A 21,239-nucleotide genomic window follows, 5' to 3' on the forward strand; every position below is an offset into this window, starting at 1 on the left:
AATCAAAATTGCGTAAACAACGAATTAATAATAGAAGGCAATAACATAATAAAAATTTACGATTGTGCCTTACAACTAAACGAAATATCAATAATAAATTCATTACTTGACTATAGCCAAAGCATTTATGTAACAAACAATATCACCAGGCTAGAACCTATTTCCTTTATCCAAACAAAAGAGATAATTAACGAACATACGAAATATTATACTGCATTTCAAACTATTACATTAACCACTTTTATACTTACTATAATAAGTTTGATTACATACTTAATCTATAAGTTTAAGGCAATGCCACAAAAATTAATTATTAAGCATTTCCGATCAAATAACAATCGTGGTCCCACAGACATAATCGAAACCCCAATTGTTGAAAAAATCGAGTCCCAAATTATAAACAAAATTGACACTCCAATATTTACAGCTGAGAAAAATCCCTCGCTATATCCCAATGTATCCGCCTGAGGACAGGCTATTTTCTTTTAGGATGGGGGAGTCATATATCCGACTCCAATACCCAATAACATATAAATATTTCGGCCCCTAAAAATCATAACGTAAACAATTGTCCCCCTCAAAACCAAAGCGTATGAACGCTAATCCATAAAAATTAACATAAACAATCGAACACTTGAAATAATAATTGTCCCCCTAACAACCAAAGGCGTGAGAACGCTAACTCAGCATTTAAAGTCGGACCAATCAAATCGTCGAAGTATCAACCACGCCACCAAAGGGCTCCCAAATTTAGCTATAAATATAACCATAAGACATTTTTGTAATCAGTTCTAAGTTTCCTTTCAAATAATAAAGTACGTTACTTAACTCACGAAAAATATCTTTTTTTTTCCTTATCGAGAAAATCGAATATTTAATTATATATGTATATAAATGGATAAACATATAATAATAATAATAATAAAAAGTGTTAAAAATATGCCATTTGTCATTTTCTTTTCGTATTTAAGTTCTGTGATTTCTTTTAAATTGTCAAAATTATCTATTGTTACATGATCAAAGTTAATTGTGTTTTTATAGGTTTGATTCAATAGTTCTGTTGGATAAAAAAATTTTTCGTGAAATTCTGTTTTTTCGTTAAAAAATATTTCATTTAGAATTTGAATTTTACAGTTACCGAATTGAATTAAGTTACTTCCCTTAAGTATAATATTTCTTTTATCGCAATTCTGATATATTTTTGTATTCTTGGCATTTTTGATTATAATTGTATCATCGTCAATTTCTTCGATACTCGTTATATTGTTGAATATAAATTTGCAATTATTATTAATGGTACAACTTTTACTTAATTTTAATTCTTTTAAAATTTTGTTGGGTTCATATGTAAATGTTTTATTATTTATTTCTACAATTAACTGATTTTCTTGGTCTATTTGTATATAATCTATATTTGGTATAGGAATAATTAACTTGACATCTATGGTTATAAATGATTTTGGGATTTTAATTGCGATTATGATGCAATTATTCTTATATTTTAAAATGCCCATACGGATTAGCTTTAATTTATAAAAATCAATGTCAAATTTATTTATTTCCTCTTCTGATAAAATTTCTGGTACGATTATATTATTTTTTGCTGATGCTATGTTTTCCTGAATATAATTTATTTTGAATTCTATATTTTTTAATTTCCCCATTTGGTCATTATGAAGTATTTTCATTTCTATTTCTTGATTTTGATTGTCCATGCTTGTAAGTATGTCCTTGATTATTGTTCTGTCTTGTTTAATTGTTTCTGCTAAGTTGTGTATTGTTTTATTAAAATGTGTATTTATAACAATTTGTTGGTTCATGTCTTGTATAATATTATGGTTGTTTTGGTCAATATTGTTAAGCTGATCTAAAATATCTGTTCTATCTTCATCATCCATACTTCCAAAAAGCCATTTGTATGTTGTTCCTACAATATTTAACATTCCTCTTTTTATTCTGTTGTTTGGGGCTATGGATTTTATTTTAGCTCTAATTAGATTTATTTCGGCTAATAGCTCCTTTTTTCCTGTGATGTTAAAATTTTTAATGTTTGTCTCCATTTGATTTATTATATTACTTAAAGGGTCGATATTAATAATGTGTAGTATAATTACTGTTTCATTAACTATTTCCATGGAATAAGTTTGTATAGGTGCATATCCTGCATTTGATTGAATTGGTTCAATTTGTAATCTGCCTTGAACACACATTATAACGTTAAAAATTATAAAAATCTGAGGATAAGAGAAAAAAAAATTTTTTGTTTCAAGGATGTCAATCTGTATTTTGTTGGAAATTAATTTTTTCCTGCTTTGACGGTCTTTTTATATTACATGGATGAATATTATTTAATGTTGTAATTCTAAAAAAGGGTTCATGCTTATGCCTAACTCGTTTATAGTTTTTAATTGGTCCTTCCTGTCTTTCCTCCTCATAATCTTCTCTTGTATTATTTTGTTCGCTTAAAATTTTTTCTTTGTGCTTGATAATAGTGTTTTTTAGTTTTTCCTCATCTTCTATGTTTTTTGCATAATTTGGTGTACATTTTATTGTAGAGTGATAACGGTTATTATAAGCTGTTATTGCTAATTGCATTTTGGATGAAATTGATAAATCATCATCTATTCCTGCTATTATTTCAATGAGAGTAGAATGTAGTCTTTCTATGTCTGCATTTCCTGTATGTGAATTTGGCTTTGTATAATGGATTTCTATTTGTTCTTGGTTTAAGTATTGTTTTATCTGTTCTGATCGAAATTCATTATCCATTATTATTTTATGTGGCTTATTGAATTTGGCAAAGTGTTCAATCATAATTTCCATTTTAGTTTTCCAGTTTCTATCTGTTATATTATAAGCGACTGCGAATTTTGTGAGCTTGTCTATGATTGTAACAAACGATTTATGTTTTATATGAAATATGTCTAAATGTATAATTTGATTTTTAACATCCGGTGTTTCTGTGAATTGAAACTTAGGTTTGATTGGTTTTCTGTCATATTTAATTTCCTTACATTTTTTACAATTTGAAATTATCAACTGAATATGGTCTCTTAGCTTTGGAAAATATATTTTGTTCTTTAACGAATTAAAAGCTTCATTTATTCCGCTATGTAATGAATCTTTGGTGTGGTAAATAGCTATTTGTTTGTGTAACTCTTCCTCGCTTGAAATTTCCTGAGCTCTCTTAGTACATTTAAAAAAATTTTATATTATTACAGTGTGAAAAAATGTTCATTAAGATACATTGTATCTTATAATATTCTGAGTCTGGAACTTCTGAAAAAATTCCTACTGTTCCTTTATTTATATTATTTTGCATTTTGATTTCGATTTCAATTTCTGTTTCTGCTGGGCTTACTTCTATTATTTTTCTACCATGCTGAATATTAATATTGTCCGTTGTTGTATAAGTTACTATTATCTGAGTTTTATATTTGTTTACAATATCGTCTTTTATATAGAAATTTGTAAATCCTCCTTCCTCTGCTGAATGCTGTGTATCTGATAGTTCAAAGTTTGACTCATTTGTTTTATCCTTGTTTATTAGTTCAGCTGTTTCCTGTCTACTTAAAAAATCTGCCACTTTATTGTCTTTTCCTTTCAAATATATTATGTCATAATCGAATTCTTGTAATTTTAAAATCCATCTTTGGTGTCTTGCTGTCATTTCTTTCCCTTTGTATTTTGAGTTTAGATATTTTATCGGAGCATGATCTGTTATAATTTGGAATTTATTACCTATCAAATAGTGTCTAAAATAGTTTACTGCATGTATAATGGATAAAAATTCTTTATCAATTGTACTGTAATTTTTTTCGTGTTTATTTAAAGTTCTTGGAACGAATGCAACTGGTTGCTCTTGTTGAGACAATACTGCACCTATTGCGAAGTCACTGGCATCTGTTGTAATGGTAAATGGTTTATCAAACTCTGGATATTTTAAGATTGGATGTGAGCTTATAAGTGTTTTAAGGTTTTCAAAGGCATCTATAAACTGTGGGTCATTTGTATTAATTTGTGTGCCTTTTTGTAAATATCTGATCATTGGGTAAGCTATTTTGGAATAGTCCTTAATAAATTTTCTGTAAAATCCTGTCATAACAAGAAATCCTTTCAATTGCTTTTCTGTTTTAGGTAGCTGCATTGCTTTTATTGCTTCTATTTTATGTGGATTGGGTTTAATCCCTTCCTTTGTGAGAATGTGTCCTAAATATTCAGTATATTGTTTCATGAAGGAACATTTGTCTGGTTGAATTTTTAAGTTATGATTTCTAAGTATTTTGAAAATGTTTTCTAAAGCAATCTTAGGTTCCTCAAGTGTTGTTGAAAATATCAAAATATCGTCCATGTATACAACACAACTTTTGTTTATATAATCCCTCAGTATTTCATTCATTAAACGTTGAAATGTGGCTGGGGCATTTTTTAACCCAAAAGGCATTCTAACATATTCATATAAACCCATTGGTGAAATGAATGCTGTTTTCTCTATATCTTCTTCTGCCATTAAAATTTGGTGATAGCCTTTTGCTAAATCTAATGTAGTAAAATATTGGGCTTTACCGAGTTTGTCTAATACAGCGTCCATGATAGGTATTGGGTACTTATCTGGAACGGTTACTTGGTTTAAACGCCTATAGTCTACACAAATACGATACTTTTGAATTCCAGAGCTATCTCTTTTTTTAGGTATGACACATATTGGAGAACTATATTTGCTTTTGCTTTTTCTTATAATTCCATTGTTTTCCATGTAAATTATTTGTTTCTTTATTTCTTCTTCATATTTTGGGGAGACCCGATAGAGTTTTGAATTAATAGGTTGGTCTGTAGTAGTTTTTATGCTATGAACTATAGTGTTAGTATTGGTTAAGTGATCCCCTTCTTTGAAACATAACTTTTCGTACTTTTTTGAAAGATTTCTTATTATTTGTTCTTCCTCAGTATTGAGTTCTTTTAACTTAAGATCATCAATTTCACTTACTTCCATTACGCAAACATCTGATTGTTTGGAAAGGAATGGAATTTCGACCCCACTGTTAAGTTTAATAATTTTGTTTTGAAAATCAATATTTGCAAAATTCCTTTGAATGAAGTCCATGTCCAATAGAAAATCATATGATTTTTCCAGGGGCATAGCCACCCATTTTGTTCTTGCATAATTTATATATTTAAACTCCCTTGGCACTTTTGTTTTCACTAAGTAACTGTCACTTTCTATTTTTCCCTTTATCGTATGTATGGTTTTTGAATATTTTTCAATTATTTTGTATTTCGAATTATGTACATTAGTTGTGTTTAAAATGCTTATGGTTGATCCTGTATCTACTAAAATAATATAAGTATCTTCCTCTATTGTTCCTTTTATAAAAATTTTTTTTTTCATCCAAGGCTAGTTGGTAAAAAACTCTTGATTATCTGTGCTGTTTACTACTTCCTCATTTATATTATCTACACTCATTGCTTCTGCTGGTGGTTGCTGATAATTTTGTGGTTGCTGATAATTTTGATTTTGTCTTACGTTCTGACTCTGTTGTCTATTCGGATTTTGATACTGTCTAATATTTTGACTCTGTTGTCTATTGGGATTTTGAGACTGTTTTACATTTTGACTCTGTTCAGTATTTTGGTTTGTATTTTTATTAGTTGTCTGTTTGTTATATGTACTATGGTCATTGTCATTTTTGGTTAATAATAGTTTTTTATTTAAATTTCCATAATTCAGACCAATATAATTTGCAAGTTCAATTCTTATATCTGTTAATGTTGTTTTATTCATTAAGGCAATGGCCATTGGACCACAAGATAATTCCTTTACTCTTTGAATTAAGAGACCACTTAATATGTCAACTAATCTGCTATTGTTTTCAAAGACCGAAAAATCAGTAATTTCCTCAACAATTGCTCTTACTTTAAAATCAAGATCTCGAACGGTAGTTACCCTTAAGTTATTAATTTTTCTGGTTAGACCCATTTGATCCGTTCTTGGGCGATAATGATGTCGAAGACGAGTTTTGCAATCAGCCCAAGATGTAGGGGGGTTAATATTAAGCATAGTTCTAGCCTGACCTTGAATTTTGGTGTTGAATATAACAGTGAAGACCTGGTCGTTATCATCATACTCCTCCATGATTTGGTTGACTGCCGAAATGAAACCATGTAACGTTCCCTCCTGTCCAGTGAACACCGGCAAGTACCTTGTTTCCTTCTCGATGCTGTTTCTCTCCCTTGTTGTTGGATTAGAATGCATCTCTTGATTGGATATTATTATTGATGTTAGCATTTGAATGCATTGTTGTATTTCGTTAATTTGTGCCATTTTAATGGTGTATGTTTTATTGTTTCGTTAACTTTTTTTTTTTTTTTTTTTTTTTTTAGTTTCCACAATAATTCTGTTTGTTTGCACAAAGTGTTTTTACAATATTATATTGTTTCGTTATTTGTCACAAAATGTTTTTATAATATTATATTGTTTCGTTGGCCTAGATTTTCTCCAAAGTTTCCACAATATATATATTTTATTTTGTCACTAAATGTTTTGTTTTCCACAGTATTATATTGTTTCGTTATCTTTGATTGCGTTCAAAGTTTCCACAATATTTTAGCTGTGAACTCGAGTACCGACTGCGCCAATTAAGATTGAGTCTGTTCTGGTTGAGTGTTAAATCAAGACTGCTTTATTGATTTTATAATATTTTCTTCTGGTCACTTATCTTGTGACACTCTATGTTTAATGGAATGGTATTGTTTGTGTTTACATTAATGTGGAGTGTAGACCTCTTGGGTCGGCTGTTATAGGAAGTGTTGCTAATGGCATAACTCGCGCTTAGACTGTGCGACGATCTGATCCCTCTGCTATAGCTATCTACGCTCATGGCGCGTGCCCAGATTGGGGCCGGGTATAAAATAATCGACCTGCAGACTGTCATTAGCAGCTTCCTGGACTCCTGCTTGGAGTCCTCGTGTTCGGCATGATCCTTGAGAGGGCACGGACGCTCGCTCCCTAAAGCAGAGGCGGGTGTCGATCCATACTCCGAGGTAGCGAATCGCACGCTTTGATTGCACCGTGTTTCCGTCGATTAGGATTGTGGCTTTCGGCCACTAATCAGCACCGCTTCTGTTTTTTGGGCTGCCAGGCTCAGGCCCACGGAGCTCATCCAACGCATGATGGTCGCTATGGCAGAGTTCGCCCCATCTTCGGCCTGTCTGATGGTCTTACTCACCACTATGAGGGCCACGTCGTCCTATAAGTTGGCAACCAGCAGGCCCAGCCAGCATCAAGACTCCGTCGTACATGGCATTCCATATTGTTGGGCCTAGGACTGAGCCTTGTGGTACTCCAGCCAAAACATTGTACGATTCGCAGCCCACGTCTGACCTATACACAAGTCGCCTGCCGTGGAAGTAGCTCCACACGATGGCGCGTAGGTAGGCAGGAACGCTGAACGACTGAAGGGCATCCAGAATACGCCCCCAGTCCGCCGTGTTGAAAGCATTTTTTATGTCTAGCGTGACGACCAGGCAGTATTTATTCGAGCCGCCTTTCCACCTCGATCCATTGATCGCCTGCGGGGGCCGTGTCTACAACCCTGGCTATTGCGTCTGTGGTGGACAGGGCCTTCCGGAAACCGCATCGGTTCGTAGAGAGTCCGCCACCATCCTGAATCACCTGCTGCAGCCTTGAGCATACGATTGACTCTAACACCTTGCCCAAAGTGTCGATAAGGCATTTCGGCCTGTAGGCAGACACTTCGCTTGGAGGCTTGTCAGTCTTCGGGAGAAGCACCAGTTTCTGGAGCTTCCACCTTGCAGGGAAAGAGCCCTCTCGCAGGCACTGAGTGTAGACTTCAGTAAATAGTTCTGGTCTCTCTGTCATCGCAAGTTTTATGGCGCAGTTTGGGATTCCGTCTGGGCCGGGTGCTTTGCCTTTTTTCAGCCTCTTTGCTGCCGCACATATCTCCTCCAGCTCAATAGGCTCCACTGCGAAGGGGAGATTGCTACTGATCCGTCGACTCACTATTTCTCCTCCAGTATGCGGGAACAGTCCTGCAACGATGCCTTTAAGCATTTCTGGATCCGTTGGTGGTCGCTGCTTCGAGGCATAAATGCGCTTGACCACGACCCCATGGGTCAATTTCCGCTGAGTCGCATAGGTCAAGGAAACAGCTCCGCTTGCTCGAGTGGATTGCCTTCTTCAGTGCTCTCCTAGCCGCGCAGAAAGTTTCCCTCATGATGGGCCCCGACGGGTCGCCGCTCTTTCTGGCAAGCTGATACCGCCGCCTTGCAGCGAAGCAGGATTGCCAGTCTCGGGAGATCGTCTCATTCCCTCTTATGTTCATACTAGCTTCGCTGCTACATAGCCGAACGTCAGACATCTGACCGCCGATGTGTTTTTGCGGATGCGGTACACAGAAAATCCTATCTTGAGGTTGGGCTGGGCGCAGACTTTTTATATGCGAGTCTTCAATTTGAACGCTCAGTTGCTTAGTTGGTTTCGCCGTCCATATCCAGCACATCTATCCTGGTGAGGTTTGACAGTGCGCGCGCCTCAACCTGCCCGGCTAGCGCCACTTCTATGTCCTGTCTCAGCTGGTCGACTATTTCGGCGCCAGATGGATTTAGTTCCAGCAGCAGGTCTCCCTTCGCAGTCCGTCTGACCGCGCGAACGCGGTCGCCCACAACAATGAGCTTCTCGTCGTGGCTCCTAGTAACCAGCTTCACTATTTCGCTGTATGAGATGTTATCCTTTCCCTGGACCAAAATAGCAGGTGGACGCTTCTTGGGTACCGCCTTTTTCGCTGGGCGCGCAGCCACTGTCTGCCAAGCGGGCTCTGCTTGCTTGACTGCGTTTGGCAAAAAATTTTGGCTGTTGAAGGTTCTGCTTGCTGTCCTTTGGTAGCGAAGGACTTCGGTGGCGGTATGGTGCATTTGGGGCATGGCTCTACTGGTTCAGGGTCGCAATTTGTTGGCTAACGGTTGCGCCCTTGAGGAGCCCCAAACTGCTCGTCTTATATGATGCGGCATTCGGATGATTTCCACCGAGGCGGCTTCGAGGCACTTGCGATTGGCAAGAAATGAGATGACCAGGTTGACTTCAATCGGTTGCTTTATTTTCTTAACCTAAAAACTATAGTACAATTGTCGGCGGGCACAGAAGGTGCAACCGCATCGACCGAGATTAATTTCGAGAGTAAAAATCACGTGCAGCAAATCACGCTGTCTTTTACAAAATTCAAAGTTCTGGAAATTTCCATAGAAGAAATAAGAAAGAAAAGAATTGAAGTAACGGATCTCCAAGTTTGTCACTTCAAAGTAACTTGTGCTGTTCTTGGTCTCTCTCTCTCTCTCTTCGTTCGTTTTCTCTTTTTAGCAAAGAGAGTCTGGCTTCAGTTGCAGCTTAAACATTCTCCCCCCTTTGATGATGACGATCTTCATCATCAAATTCACGTCTGGAAGACTCCTGCGAAAAGAAAACTGAAACGAGAAAGTAACAATTTAACGCTTAGGTGTAGGAATGGTGTCATTCTCTATCCAATTCTCCTGAATAGGCAATGGACAGAGTTTGGCTACCGGTCGTTTCATGAGTCCTTTGACTGTCTTCAAAGTCACCACTCTCACTAGTCCATCGGGTCCTGCATGTGTCTCCATAACCCGACCTAGAGGCCATTGATGAGAAGAGAAACGTTCGTCCCTGATGAGCACTATGCATCCAACTGTTAGATTTTCCTTGGTCTGCAGCCATTTTGGTCTCCTTTGTAATCGTGATAAATATTCCGAGTTCCATCTTCTCCAAAACTGTTGTGCATAATATTGACAATTCCTCCATCGATCAATCAGAGTAACTTTAGCCAATTCCGGAGCAGGAGGTGCTAAAGGCGCTTCACCCATCAGAAAGTGACCGGGTGTTAATACCATTAAATCGTCAGGATCATTTGATAGGGGACATAACGGTCTTGAATTTAAGCAAGACTCAATCTGTGCCAACACAGTTGCCATTTCCTCGAATGTTAAAACTTGTTCTCCGAGGGTTCTCTTCAGATGATACTTCATGGACTTCACTCCAGCCTCCCACAATCCACCAAAGTGTGGCGCTGATGGTGGGTTGAAATGCCAGTTGATTCCTTTTCTCAATAATGTTGGCGCAATATGTTTCGTAATGTACGAACAATATGCCAGTTTGTCCACTTGCAATTTTTTGTTGGCTCCAATAAAATTAGTACCGCAGTCACTATAAACGTCTGTGCATAGGCCACGTCTGCCAATGAAACGGTTAAATGCTCCTATAAACGCATCTGAGGTCAGATCTCCAACTGGTTCCAAATGAATGGCCTTTGTCACTAGACATACGAACACAGCAATATATCCCTTCTGGGATACACGTCCTCTTCCTTTGCAGGGCGAAATATTTACGGGTCCAGCGTAGTCCACTCCAACGGATGAGAATGCTCTAGAAGGGCGTACCCGTACTGCAGGTAACATTCCCATTTTCTGACCTGCAAATTGAGGCTTCATCTTAAAACATGTGATACATTTATGAATTCCAAACCGAACTGCATTGCGTCCATTAACAATCCAGAATTTCTTCCTTATAAAATTCAGCGTTAGTGAGGTTCCACCATGCAAGGTGCAAATATGACTGTAAGATATGACGAGATCTGTGAAAGGATGTTTATACGGTAATATATAAGGATATTTTTCATTTATGGGCAACAGGGAATCTCGGAGCCTGCCTCCGAGACGTAAAACACGTTCGTTCGAATCAAAATACGGATTAAGAGACAGGAGTATGCTGTCCTTCGCTATTACCCTGCCTTCCGATAGCGCCTTCCATTCAGAGTTAAAACAATCCTTCTGCACCATCCTAATCAATTCACGTAGGCCCTCTTCTAATTCCACAATTGAGAGTCCAGGTCCTCTTCGTTCTGCCACAGATGTTCGACAATTATATACGAAACGTTTTATATATGATATAATCCAGACGAGTCGTGTATACGATGAATACTTGCTGATAAATGCTACACTTGGCATTTCTTCCACTGATATCTTATGGCACGTCACCCTTTTGACTTCAGTGTCAACAACCGACAGCGAATCCTGATCAATAGCATTACAAGGCCATTCGATGTCCGATCCTTGTAGCCATGATGGCCCATGCCACCATAATTCACACGATGCCAACTTGGTTGCACTCGTGCCACGGCTTAGATAATCTGCAGGGTTATCTTTCGAGGCGACGTGTCTCCATTGCCTTTCGTCTGAGATTTCCAGGATTTTGTTTATTCGATTAGACACAAATACTTTCCAGTTGGCAGCTCCACCACGGATCCAACTGATGGTTATCATAGAATCTGACCAAAAAATAGTGTTCGAATAATTAATGTTAATTCTTAGATTCTCTTTTAGATACTTATACATTTTGGCTGCTTCAAGCGCAGCACATAACTCTGCCCTAGGTATGGTTAGTTGTTGTTTAGTTGGCGATACTCTCCCCTTTGACAATAGCAACTCTGTGTGATACTTATCCTCTCCAATTGGGAAGCGCAAGTAAGCCGTAGCTCCATATGCTCGTGACGAGGCATCGCAAAACAGGTGCAATTCAGCCACACCACCCGGTAGCCCCCATGTAACATGCCGTGGTATTCGTATAGTTACTATGTTTGGTAACTCTTTTACGAATTTCTCCCATTCTCTCTTAATAGTGTCCGGTAGTGTGCTATCCCAGCCAATTTTCTCCTTCCACAGTTGCTGCATGAGAATTTTGGCAGTAATCATTATCGGACTAAGCCATCCCATGGGATCAAACAGTCGTGCAATTGCTGATAGTATTGTCCTCTTTGTTGGTGAGCTCATTGGTGGAACGACATGCAAAGCAAAACGGAACTCATCTTCTTTGGGACTCCAGTATAGACCTAACGTGCGAATAGTATCATTACCTTCCATGTGTAACAATCCGCTTGATTCTCGATGCTCAACTGGTATGTTCTCTAATAGCTTTGTGCAATTACTCGCCCACTTCCGTAGTTCGAATGTACCACTACGAAGCATTCCAATCACTTGGTTCTTGACATCCTCCGTTTCTCCAATACTGTCGCCACCAGACAGTATGTCATCTACATCCATTTGATGATTTATAAAATCCACAGCCAGTGGATACTTCTCGCATTCATCCATAGATAATTGTTTCATAACTCTCATGGCTAAATAAGGTGCGGAGCTCGTTCCAAACATCACCGTTGTGCAGTCATATTCTTCCACATAATCACTTGTGTCCGGATTCCATAGAATACGCTGGTACTGCGCGTCGTCGGGTGGAATATTAATACATCTTTACATTTTTTCAACATCCGCCATAAATACCCATTTTAGCCCTCGCCAATTGAGAATGATTCCTTGAAGATGTACGTGCAATTTTGGACCTATTGCTAGAATCTCATTAAGCGATTTTCCATTACTCGTCTTGCTCGATCCATCGAAGACAACTCGTACCTTCGTAGTTGATGACGATTCCTTTATGACTGGGTGATGCGGTAGGTAGCAATGATCGACTCCCCCCAATGCAGGATTGCCCGTCTTATTAGCCCGTGACGTTACACGTTCCATTTGACCCAGCTCCAGATACTCATTTATCGTGCCAACATAAGCGTTCTTCAAACTCGCATCTGTCCAGAGAATGTAATCGTTTTAACGCGCTCTTATATGATTCTACAATTACCATTGGTTCGTCCAAGTATGTTATTTCCCAGACGGCATTCGGCTATGTGTTATCAGTTATCCTCTACTGAAACCCCACGTGGCTCCTCGTCGAATTGTTCTAGCTCCCAAAACTTACATAACAATTGTTCAAGTATCTCATCAGCTTCCTTCCTTCGTACCGTTATGGTGTAGGACGATCTCCTACCAGCTTCTTGATTCGTTTTTCCTGATACAATATATCCCAAATGCGTATTTTGCGCCAGAGGCATACCACGTATTCCTCGATGCACTTCTCCCAACATCAGCTCATCGTAGACGTCATTTCCCAACAAAATATCAACTCCTTGTGGACTGCTGCCGCATCTGTAATTTTTGTATCTGCTAATCCAGTAATCGTGATGTGAGCCTGTTTGCGCCGTAAACGTAGCTGCTGAGCTGCATTCTCTGAAATGAACGAAACTTGTGAACCTTGATCCAAAAACGCTCTAAACTGTAAGGGATAGCCTTCTATCGACTCTACCCATACCATTGCTGTTGGTAATAAAACCTCGTCTTTGTGCCTTACCGCAGTTTCTGTTGTACTCTTTCCAATTAAAGCATTCGCAGATGCTGTTGGGATAACTCCCTTCCTTAGTGTGCCAAGCGGCCTCTCGTATCCTGATTTGTCTACATGAAGTAGTGTATGATGCCGTCCTTGACATTTTTCACAATTTACCGCACTGTCACATGCATCTATTCGGTGATTTGGTCTAAGGCATCGAAAACACAGTCGATGCCTCACTACACACGCCTTTCGTTCCGATAGCCTCATCTCCTGGAATATCCTGCATACTCCGATAAGTGTGCATCCCTTTGACACATAATGCATAGGTCTGTCTCTCGAGTAACAAATGAAGCCTTTGTGTAGTTCTGGTTAGCTCGTAACTCATGTACACCTGGCTTTGCATTCCGATGTCTATCCCGTGATAGAGTTCCCTCGATATTACCTGCTGACGCCGTAATCATTGTTCTGTACTGTGTTTCAAGATACTGACTGAGCTCCTCAAAGCTCGGCAGATTCTGCGTTGAAGATATTGACCGCTCCCAATCCACTCTTAATTGATTCGGTAATCTCTTCATCATGTAGTACACTAAAATTTCAGACTGTTGTCGTACATCCACACCAGTCTTCTCCAATGAATTCACACATGAGCGGGAAGTTTGCACAAATCTTCTCAAACTTTCCGCATCTCCATATTTTATTGGTAATTGCTGATCGAACACATCCATGTAATGTAAAAATAACACTCGTTTGTTATCATACAAATTTATCAACATTCTCCAAGCCACTTCATAGTTCGCCGCTATTAGCGTTAGATGTTCAATATCCTTAGCTGCGTCTCCAACCAACGAATCCTTCAAATAATGAAAACGATGTAAGTCCGTCAGCTTGTCGCAGTGGTGTACTCTTGTTAAAAACACCTCTTTAAACGCCGGCCACTCAATAAATTTCCCGCTGAAGGTAGGCAGTTTAACTGTTGGGAGTTTCACTTCCTCCAAACATGGTCCCATTTGTTCATGCACCGTCTGATGCAAACAAGACTCATCAAATGCAGTCGACGCAGGGATTCTCCGATCCTTATGTCTCTGCAACTCATTTCGAATCTCAGCTACTCCCATTATGTAGGTTTCTTCGAAACAGTCTCTGATGTCTTTGTCAAAATATCTGCCCTTTATTTCCGCATTATCTCGTTCTTGAATCAGTTGGTGATGATTGCGCTGAAAATCTGCGTGAAGGTGGGCAATCGAGTCCAATCTGGCTTCCAGATGACTCTCGGTATGTCCCGAGTCCTCCGAATTATATCGCGCCAATGACTTCTCCAGTGAGCAATGTGATTTGCTCCGTAGCCAACGGTAACAGTTTTTCAGCCATAATGAACACCTACCCAAACACATCAACGTTAAATTGTACTCACCCGAATCAGTCTATCCACTGGCAATCACACTCTAAATCCAATCGCCAAGATCATTCCTCCCGGGTTTCGGCACCAAAATATATGTTGGCTAACGGCTGCGCCCTTGCGGAGCCCCAAACTGCTCGTCTTATATGATGCGGCCTTCGGATGATTTCCACCGAGGCGGCTTCGAGGCACTTGCGATTGGCAAGAAATGAGATGACCAGGTTGACTTCAATCGGTTGCTTTATTTTCTTAACCTAAAAACTATAGTACAATTGTCGGCGGGCACAGAAGGTGCAACCGCATCGACCGAGATTAATTTCAACAGTAAAAATCACGTGCAGCAAATCACGCTGTCTTTTACAAAATTCAAAGTTCTGGAAATTTCCATAGAAGAAATAAGAAAGAAAAGAATTGAAGTAACGGATCTCCAAGTTTGTCACTTCAAAGTAACTTGTGCTGTTCTTGGTCTCTCTCTCTCTCTCTTCGTTCGTTTTCTCTTTTTAGCAAAGAGAGTCTGGCTTCAGTTGCAGCTTAAACACAATTGTTGCACTGAATGTTGAGAGAATTGCAGCAGACGTAATGGCTCGCCTGCCTCCCTCTTTTCTGGCTTGATACGTTCGGCTATTTCCTCCAGTAATGCTCCCATTTCTGCCATCTCGCTCTTGCCCCTAACTTGTTGCAACTTAGTTTATTTTGGTAGCACCGATGAATTTGAATTTGAATCTTCACACAGTCTTTTCGGCGTATCGGTTGCACCAAACATCTCATCTACTCCTACACGCTTATGACCGAACAGAGCCTCTATCGCTAATTGACTGCCTGGACTGTCGACGCAAACAGATTCGGACCATAGAACCGGCGCTTAAGCGACCGCCATTGATTGACACCGCCCACTTGGCCCCGCCATCGAGCCAGCCGATCTCAAGCCTTCCATGCTTGCAACCAGGTATTTCCCCCTGGAATTTTATGGAAGTTATGCCGGCTCCACACACTTGGAAATTTCGGTCTGTGACGGAAGAAAGTGCCAACCACTGGTTCCAATAGATTGTTAGAAATTTTCTGACAATTAATTACTGTGAAAAAAATGCAATTGAAAATTTTTCCAGTGCGGATTTGAACCTGGTACTTTCGCCTCCAAGGCTGAGTGCTTGCCTTGGGGCACACAGACCGAGTTGGCGGCTAGGGGACTGAGTCCGGCTATATACCTTGGATTCTACAAAAGTATACAGCACTTTGCGTGATCGAATTTCAAGCTTTGAAACCTAGCTTAAAAGCTTTCGACGCACTCCGCGGGGTTGGCTGGTGCCAAAAACAGGGCTTTTAGGCCCGGGTTGATTTATTTAGATTTATCCAGCTGTATACAAAGTGAGAGACAAAAAGCAGCAAAAAAGCAAAAAACAATATACAAAAAGGAGAGATAACTTAAACCAGGATAATAATTTTCCTTCAGTTATCGACACGATGTTTGGTGGGTGTGCGACCACCCCACTACCACACACGCGTGCGCGAGAGAGGCGGAAAGATCTGACGACCGCAACCCGCCCTTTCAAACCTTAAGCGGAATCACGACCGTATGGCAGGCGATTTGAGAAAACCGTGACGAACCAGCGTCGTTCCTCTGTGTTGCGTTGTATGTGTTCAGTGTGTGTGTGTGTTATCCACAATCGTTTCCATTATCCCCGACGGAACTACCTTGCAGTGTTGCTTCAGCGTGTGTGTGTATGCATGTGCTCTGTTGATGACAGCAAGCAGCGCTGCCGGTGCCGATGTACAAAAATGTATGTTTACACAATTTTTTGTTAAATTAGGGATTAAATGTTACATTGAGCTGTAACTTGAGTTATATTCATCCGATTAGATTCACATTTTGGGATCTGGGGTTTTATATCCAATATTATCACATATGTAAATTTTCATACTTGATCTGCTCCAGATATTAAAAAGCACCGATAGCTCTTAAGATGGCAGACGGACATGGCTATATCGACTCAGCTTCTCATGCTGATCAAGAATATATATACTTTATACAAACATCTGACCAATTTCATAATACCCTCTGCAGGAGTATAAAAACATGCTTGGAAATATTCTGACTTTGACTTTAAATATTACAGCACCACGAACACCAAGAACTTTTGTCAAACATTCATTTAGAAGCCTAAGTTATTCTTTATCATAAACTTTTTAAATGATGATTTTTGCAATGTAAAATGCCAAAAGGCCCCATTGTGCCGCCCAACTAACGGTGAATACCTCGCTGTTTACGCCTGCCGTTTGATGACAACCTTAAACGCTAACTGGCAAAACAAAAACATAGAGAAAATCGTTGTTTCGGCTGTGCTCGCTCATTTGCAAAATTTCGCTTGCAACGAATAGCCCTTTCATCAAACTAGCAGTGAACTACAATCTGAGCTTCGTGCATTCACATTTCAAAAGCAGCGTAGTGTTGATCTTGATGGCGATTCTAGACCTGACATCAAGAAGTGGGAAATGCCAATAGTGTGGCATTTCTGTGTGAAACCAGGACACATAATTGCCGAGTGCAGAAAGAAAATACAACAAGCCAATGCTGCACCTCAACAGGATAAGCCGTTAGTTACCTGTTTTAAGTGTGGTCAGCCCGGACACTTGGCAAATCAATGTGAAAAAGAGATAAACAAAAAGGAATTGTTTCAACAGCAGACCGTGAAATAGTTTTGCGTGCCAGAACCAACAGGAAGTGTGATACAGCAAGGTGAGATCTACCCAATTTCTTTTGATTCCAGTGCAGAAAGTTCACTTCTAAAAAAGTTGTTCCACTGCTCTTATTAAGGGGACACCATCTGTATGAGATAGTACAGGTGAAATGAAAATTCGGTTGATTGACCATACCAAAACTGTCCAACGACGACCATTAGGCCTGAAGAAAGAGATATTGTTAGAGAAAAGTTGAGTGAGCTGCAAAAATGTAATCGACTTCACGTTGTAGAATATTTCAGCAAAATAACCACTCATATGAGTTTGAATATTTGGCCGTATTTGAATCTGTCAAACAATTCCGTAACTATTTGCTTGGTAACGTATTTGTGGTTTACACTGATTGCAACTCATTGAATGGAATAGAAATAGAATTAACTTCTGGAGTTCATCGTTGGTGGTGGTATTTACAATCATTTAATATAACAGTACAATATAAAGAAGAAAACCGTATGGCACACGTAGATTTTTATCTAGAAACCCAGTTCCCTTTACACCACCGTTAATTTTGGATTAAATACGCGAAAGGCGAGTTAACTTAGCGGAAATATCAAGCAATTGGATTTTATCCGAACAGCAACTGGACACTGATATTGTTGACATTGTTAATATGTTTAATTCCAACGAGCTGTCAGACGATATATTTAAAACATAAGAAAAAAGATGTTGTTTCGCACATTACAAAAAAAAAATGTAAAACACGATGCTTACCAGTTGTGCCTCATACTTTTAGATGGTCAGTGGTGAACCAGGTACATGAGTCGATCATGCACGTAGGAAAGTAAAATTTTTTTGACAAAATATATTAATGTGATATTTTATTTAGATTCCGGTTTCGGTTATTGGCAATGATATTAGTGTAGAAAGGCTGAGTCCACTGGACCAAAATAAAATATACTCTTCACACCACTTTGCTTTTATGTATGTATCTTAGCTTATCATTTTTATTTAATTATTATCAAAAGAAAAAGAAACCATCTTTTTGAACACTTTTAATTTAACGAGACCAACACAACCTCTTCGTCTAGCAACTCAAGCTCTTCTGACTTTCCGATTGACCATCTATCTATATCTATCCAACTAATATCGTTATCGGCATTCTGATACCATTAGGGGTTCTCACGCAATCCTACATTCGGCCATTCTACAGCCTCATTCGTCCCGAACGATGGATTCCACATCTTCAGATACTCCGCTACGGTATTGGTCCTATATGGGCCCTCACCATCCCCAATATTCTCCACTGAGTATCTACCATGTCTCAACTGCCTAACAATTTTATACGGCCCTAGATAATTCTTCTTAAGCTTTAGCCCTGCTCCAAACTGGGTACGCTTTATAGCAACCATATCGCCCACTTCGTATTCTGTTTCGGACTTTCTGAACTTGTTATATGACTTACGATTTTCTTCCTGTATTTTTGCTATATTTTTTTTGCTAATCTACGAATTTCATCTTTCTCCCGTTTCAACTCTATAAGTAAATCTTCCTCTAACTGAGACTTTAACTCTTGATCATATGGCGTTCTCATTTCAATACCAGTCAAAATTTTAAAAGGCGAGATCTTAGTACTCCGGGGTGGCGAAGAGTTGATGAACTGTTGTACCCTGCCAACGTTTTTATACTAGGACTTGGGTTCCTCTGCACATAACTTGGTCAATAGCGTTGAAACAGTCCTATTAATATGCTCGACTTGCCCATTTCCACGAGGTACTCCTGTAGCAATAAGTAAATGCTGAATCGTTTGGGAGGTACAGTATTCTTTAAACATGTTGGATGTGAAAGCAGTTCCTCTGTCAGTTATAAAACGTTTTGGGTTCCCGAATACTTCCGATTGTCTCTGCAGACGATCAACAACTTCTTCAGATCCTGTGCTCTTAGTGGGATATAGCCAGACGAACTTGGAGAAAGCATCTACTATGACCAAAACATGGTTATACTGCTTTTTTGTCGATTCCATGGGGCCTATGTGATCTAGGTGAAACGTTGTCAATGGCTCATCACCTTTGTCGATGACATTTAAAAATCCTTCCTTCCTTCCATAATTCTGTTCGCTCACAAGGCACTCCACACACGATTTGATAACCACCTCAACTTTGCTGGCAACGTTTGATATATAATAATCTTTTCCTAGGACATCTATGGTCTTCTTAATTCTAAAATGCCCCTGGCGGTGCGCCATAGATATGATTTCTCTTTCCATTGCCGACGGTATAACTTTAATCGGTTCTTTGTGTAAAATATCGTACTGCAAATAAAAGTCGTCATATGTCCCGTTTTCCAATACCTTTCTAACCGCATTAATCCATTCATCCAAAAGCTGAGCCTGTTGTATCTTGTGTCTCAGAGAATTTTCGAGCAATAAGCAATGAATTCTGCTTAACGCAGAATTTTATTTCCAGGTCGATGTTCGATCTCGAAGTCGAAATCTTGTAGAAATATCGCCCATCGAGCCACTCTTAAAGGCACTTTTTTTTTTAATCGTCATTGCGAATGCATTACAATCTGTAACGATTTTTATCTTTTTCCCAAGCACGTAAACCCTCCACTTTGACAAAGCCTGAATTATGGCGATTACTTCTAACTCATATGAGTGATACTTCTCCTCTGCTGGTGTAGTCTTACGACTCATGTACTCCACAGGATAAAAATTCTGGTCTTCAGAATTAAATTGTAGTAACATAGCGCCATAACCATACATACTAGCGTCACAGTGAACTTCGGTCATACCCATCGGATCAAACAAACGTAATACTGGCGGATTTGACAAACCTACTTTTAACTGTCTAACGGATGCAAGTGCTTCTTCATTCATCATGAATGGTACATCTTTTTCATCATATTCGTCAACGGCCTAGCGCTTGTTGCAAAGTCTTTCACGAATCGGCGAAAATACGAAGTAAGACCTAAGAACCTTTGTAGGCTATTTTGTCTCTTGGGATTGGGTAACTTTCCACAGCCATAGTCTTTTCTCTGGACGATTTAATAGTCGAATTTTCGATTATGTATCCCAGAAAATTGACTCGCCTTTGTAAAAATTAACATTTTTCCCATTTAATTTTCAGTCCTGAAGTCTCGGCTAGATTTAATACTCTTTTCAGCTTATTTAATCCATCTTCCTCATCACCTGATGGTATGATAATGTCATCCATGTACAAAATAACAGTCCCTTCATCGATAAGTGGCCTTAAGACTGCAAATATGTATCTCATGAATACAGCTGGCGAATTGGTTATCCCAAATGGCACGAAATTAAACTCGAACTGGCCGTTTTGAGTAACAAACGATGTAAACTTCCGTGAGCTTTCGTCTACGGGAACGTGGAAGAATCCATTGCATAAATCGAGGGTTGTAAACACCTTTCCTCTCTGCAGTTTATGCAAAACGTCGTCAATTAATGCTGTCGGAAAATTGTCTTTTATTATTTTCTGATTCAGCTTCCTGTAATCACAGCATAATCTTTTCTTGCCACCTTTTTTTGAAACTAGCACCACAGGAGATGAATACTCGGAAAAGCTTTGACGAACGATTCCAGCCTGCTTGCATTCCTTTATCTGCTGATTCACCATCACTTGATCCTGATATGGTAAACGTCTTGGCTTTTGAGAAATTGGAATATCATCTGTTACCACAATCTTCATTTCCACTGGCGAAATAGTAGGCTTTACCGGTTTATATGACTTTAACATTTCTAATATATCTGATTTTATACCTTCGTCTAAATGGATGAGATCAATTTCCAGTGGAGCGTCTTCATCCAAGGTCATTGTCATAATTCTCTCAAACGTTGTCTGCAATTCAGAAATGTTTGTCTTAGTTTGCACTTCTCAGCTTATTGGCTTTGGTATTTCGTCTTCTTTGTGGAAC

At 39.0% G+C, this 21,239-nt stretch overlaps 1 protein-coding gene across 1 annotated transcript; it reads right to left on the bottom strand.

Annotated features, from left to right (window-relative positions):
- Nucleotides 1-9,498: 9,498 nt before the first annotated feature.
- On the bottom strand, nucleotides 9,499-13,965 carry LOC137579602 (uncharacterized). Its single transcript, XM_068293380.1, has 6 exons — nucleotides 13,712-13,965; nucleotides 12,833-13,059; nucleotides 12,490-12,662; nucleotides 11,522-12,297; nucleotides 11,302-11,351; nucleotides 9,499-10,496 (listed from the first exon to the last, which is right to left on the bottom strand). The coding sequence occupies exons 1-6, from the start codon at nucleotides 13,963-13,965 to the stop codon at nucleotides 9,499-9,501; spliced, it is 2,478 nt and encodes an 825-aa protein (XP_068149481.1).
- Between the last annotated feature and the right edge of the window lie 7,274 nt (nucleotides 13,966-21,239).

Source organism: Drosophila tropicalis, unplaced genomic scaffold, assembly GCF_018151085.1.
Source record: "Drosophila tropicalis isolate 14030-0801.00 unplaced genomic scaffold, ASM1815108v1 contig_717, whole genome shotgun sequence".
NCBI classification, from domain to species: domain Eukaryota; kingdom Metazoa; phylum Arthropoda; class Insecta; order Diptera; family Drosophilidae; genus Drosophila; species Drosophila tropicalis.

Bases quoted from the DNA above. Each gene is read 5' to 3' on its own strand.
- LOC137579602 (XM_068293380.1), bottom strand. From the start codon at position 13,965: ATGGATGTGTTCGATCAGCAATTACCAATAAAATATGGAGATGCGGAA. The intron at 12,663-12,832 runs GTAAGTTTTGGG...TTCTCTGGACAG, and splicing joins GATACTTGAACAATTGTTAT to ATGCGAGTTTGAAGAACGCT. The intron at 10,497-11,301 runs GTATTTGTGTCT...CTCAATTTGCAG, and splicing joins GTGGAGCTGCCAACTGGAAA to GTCAGAAAATGGGAATGTTA.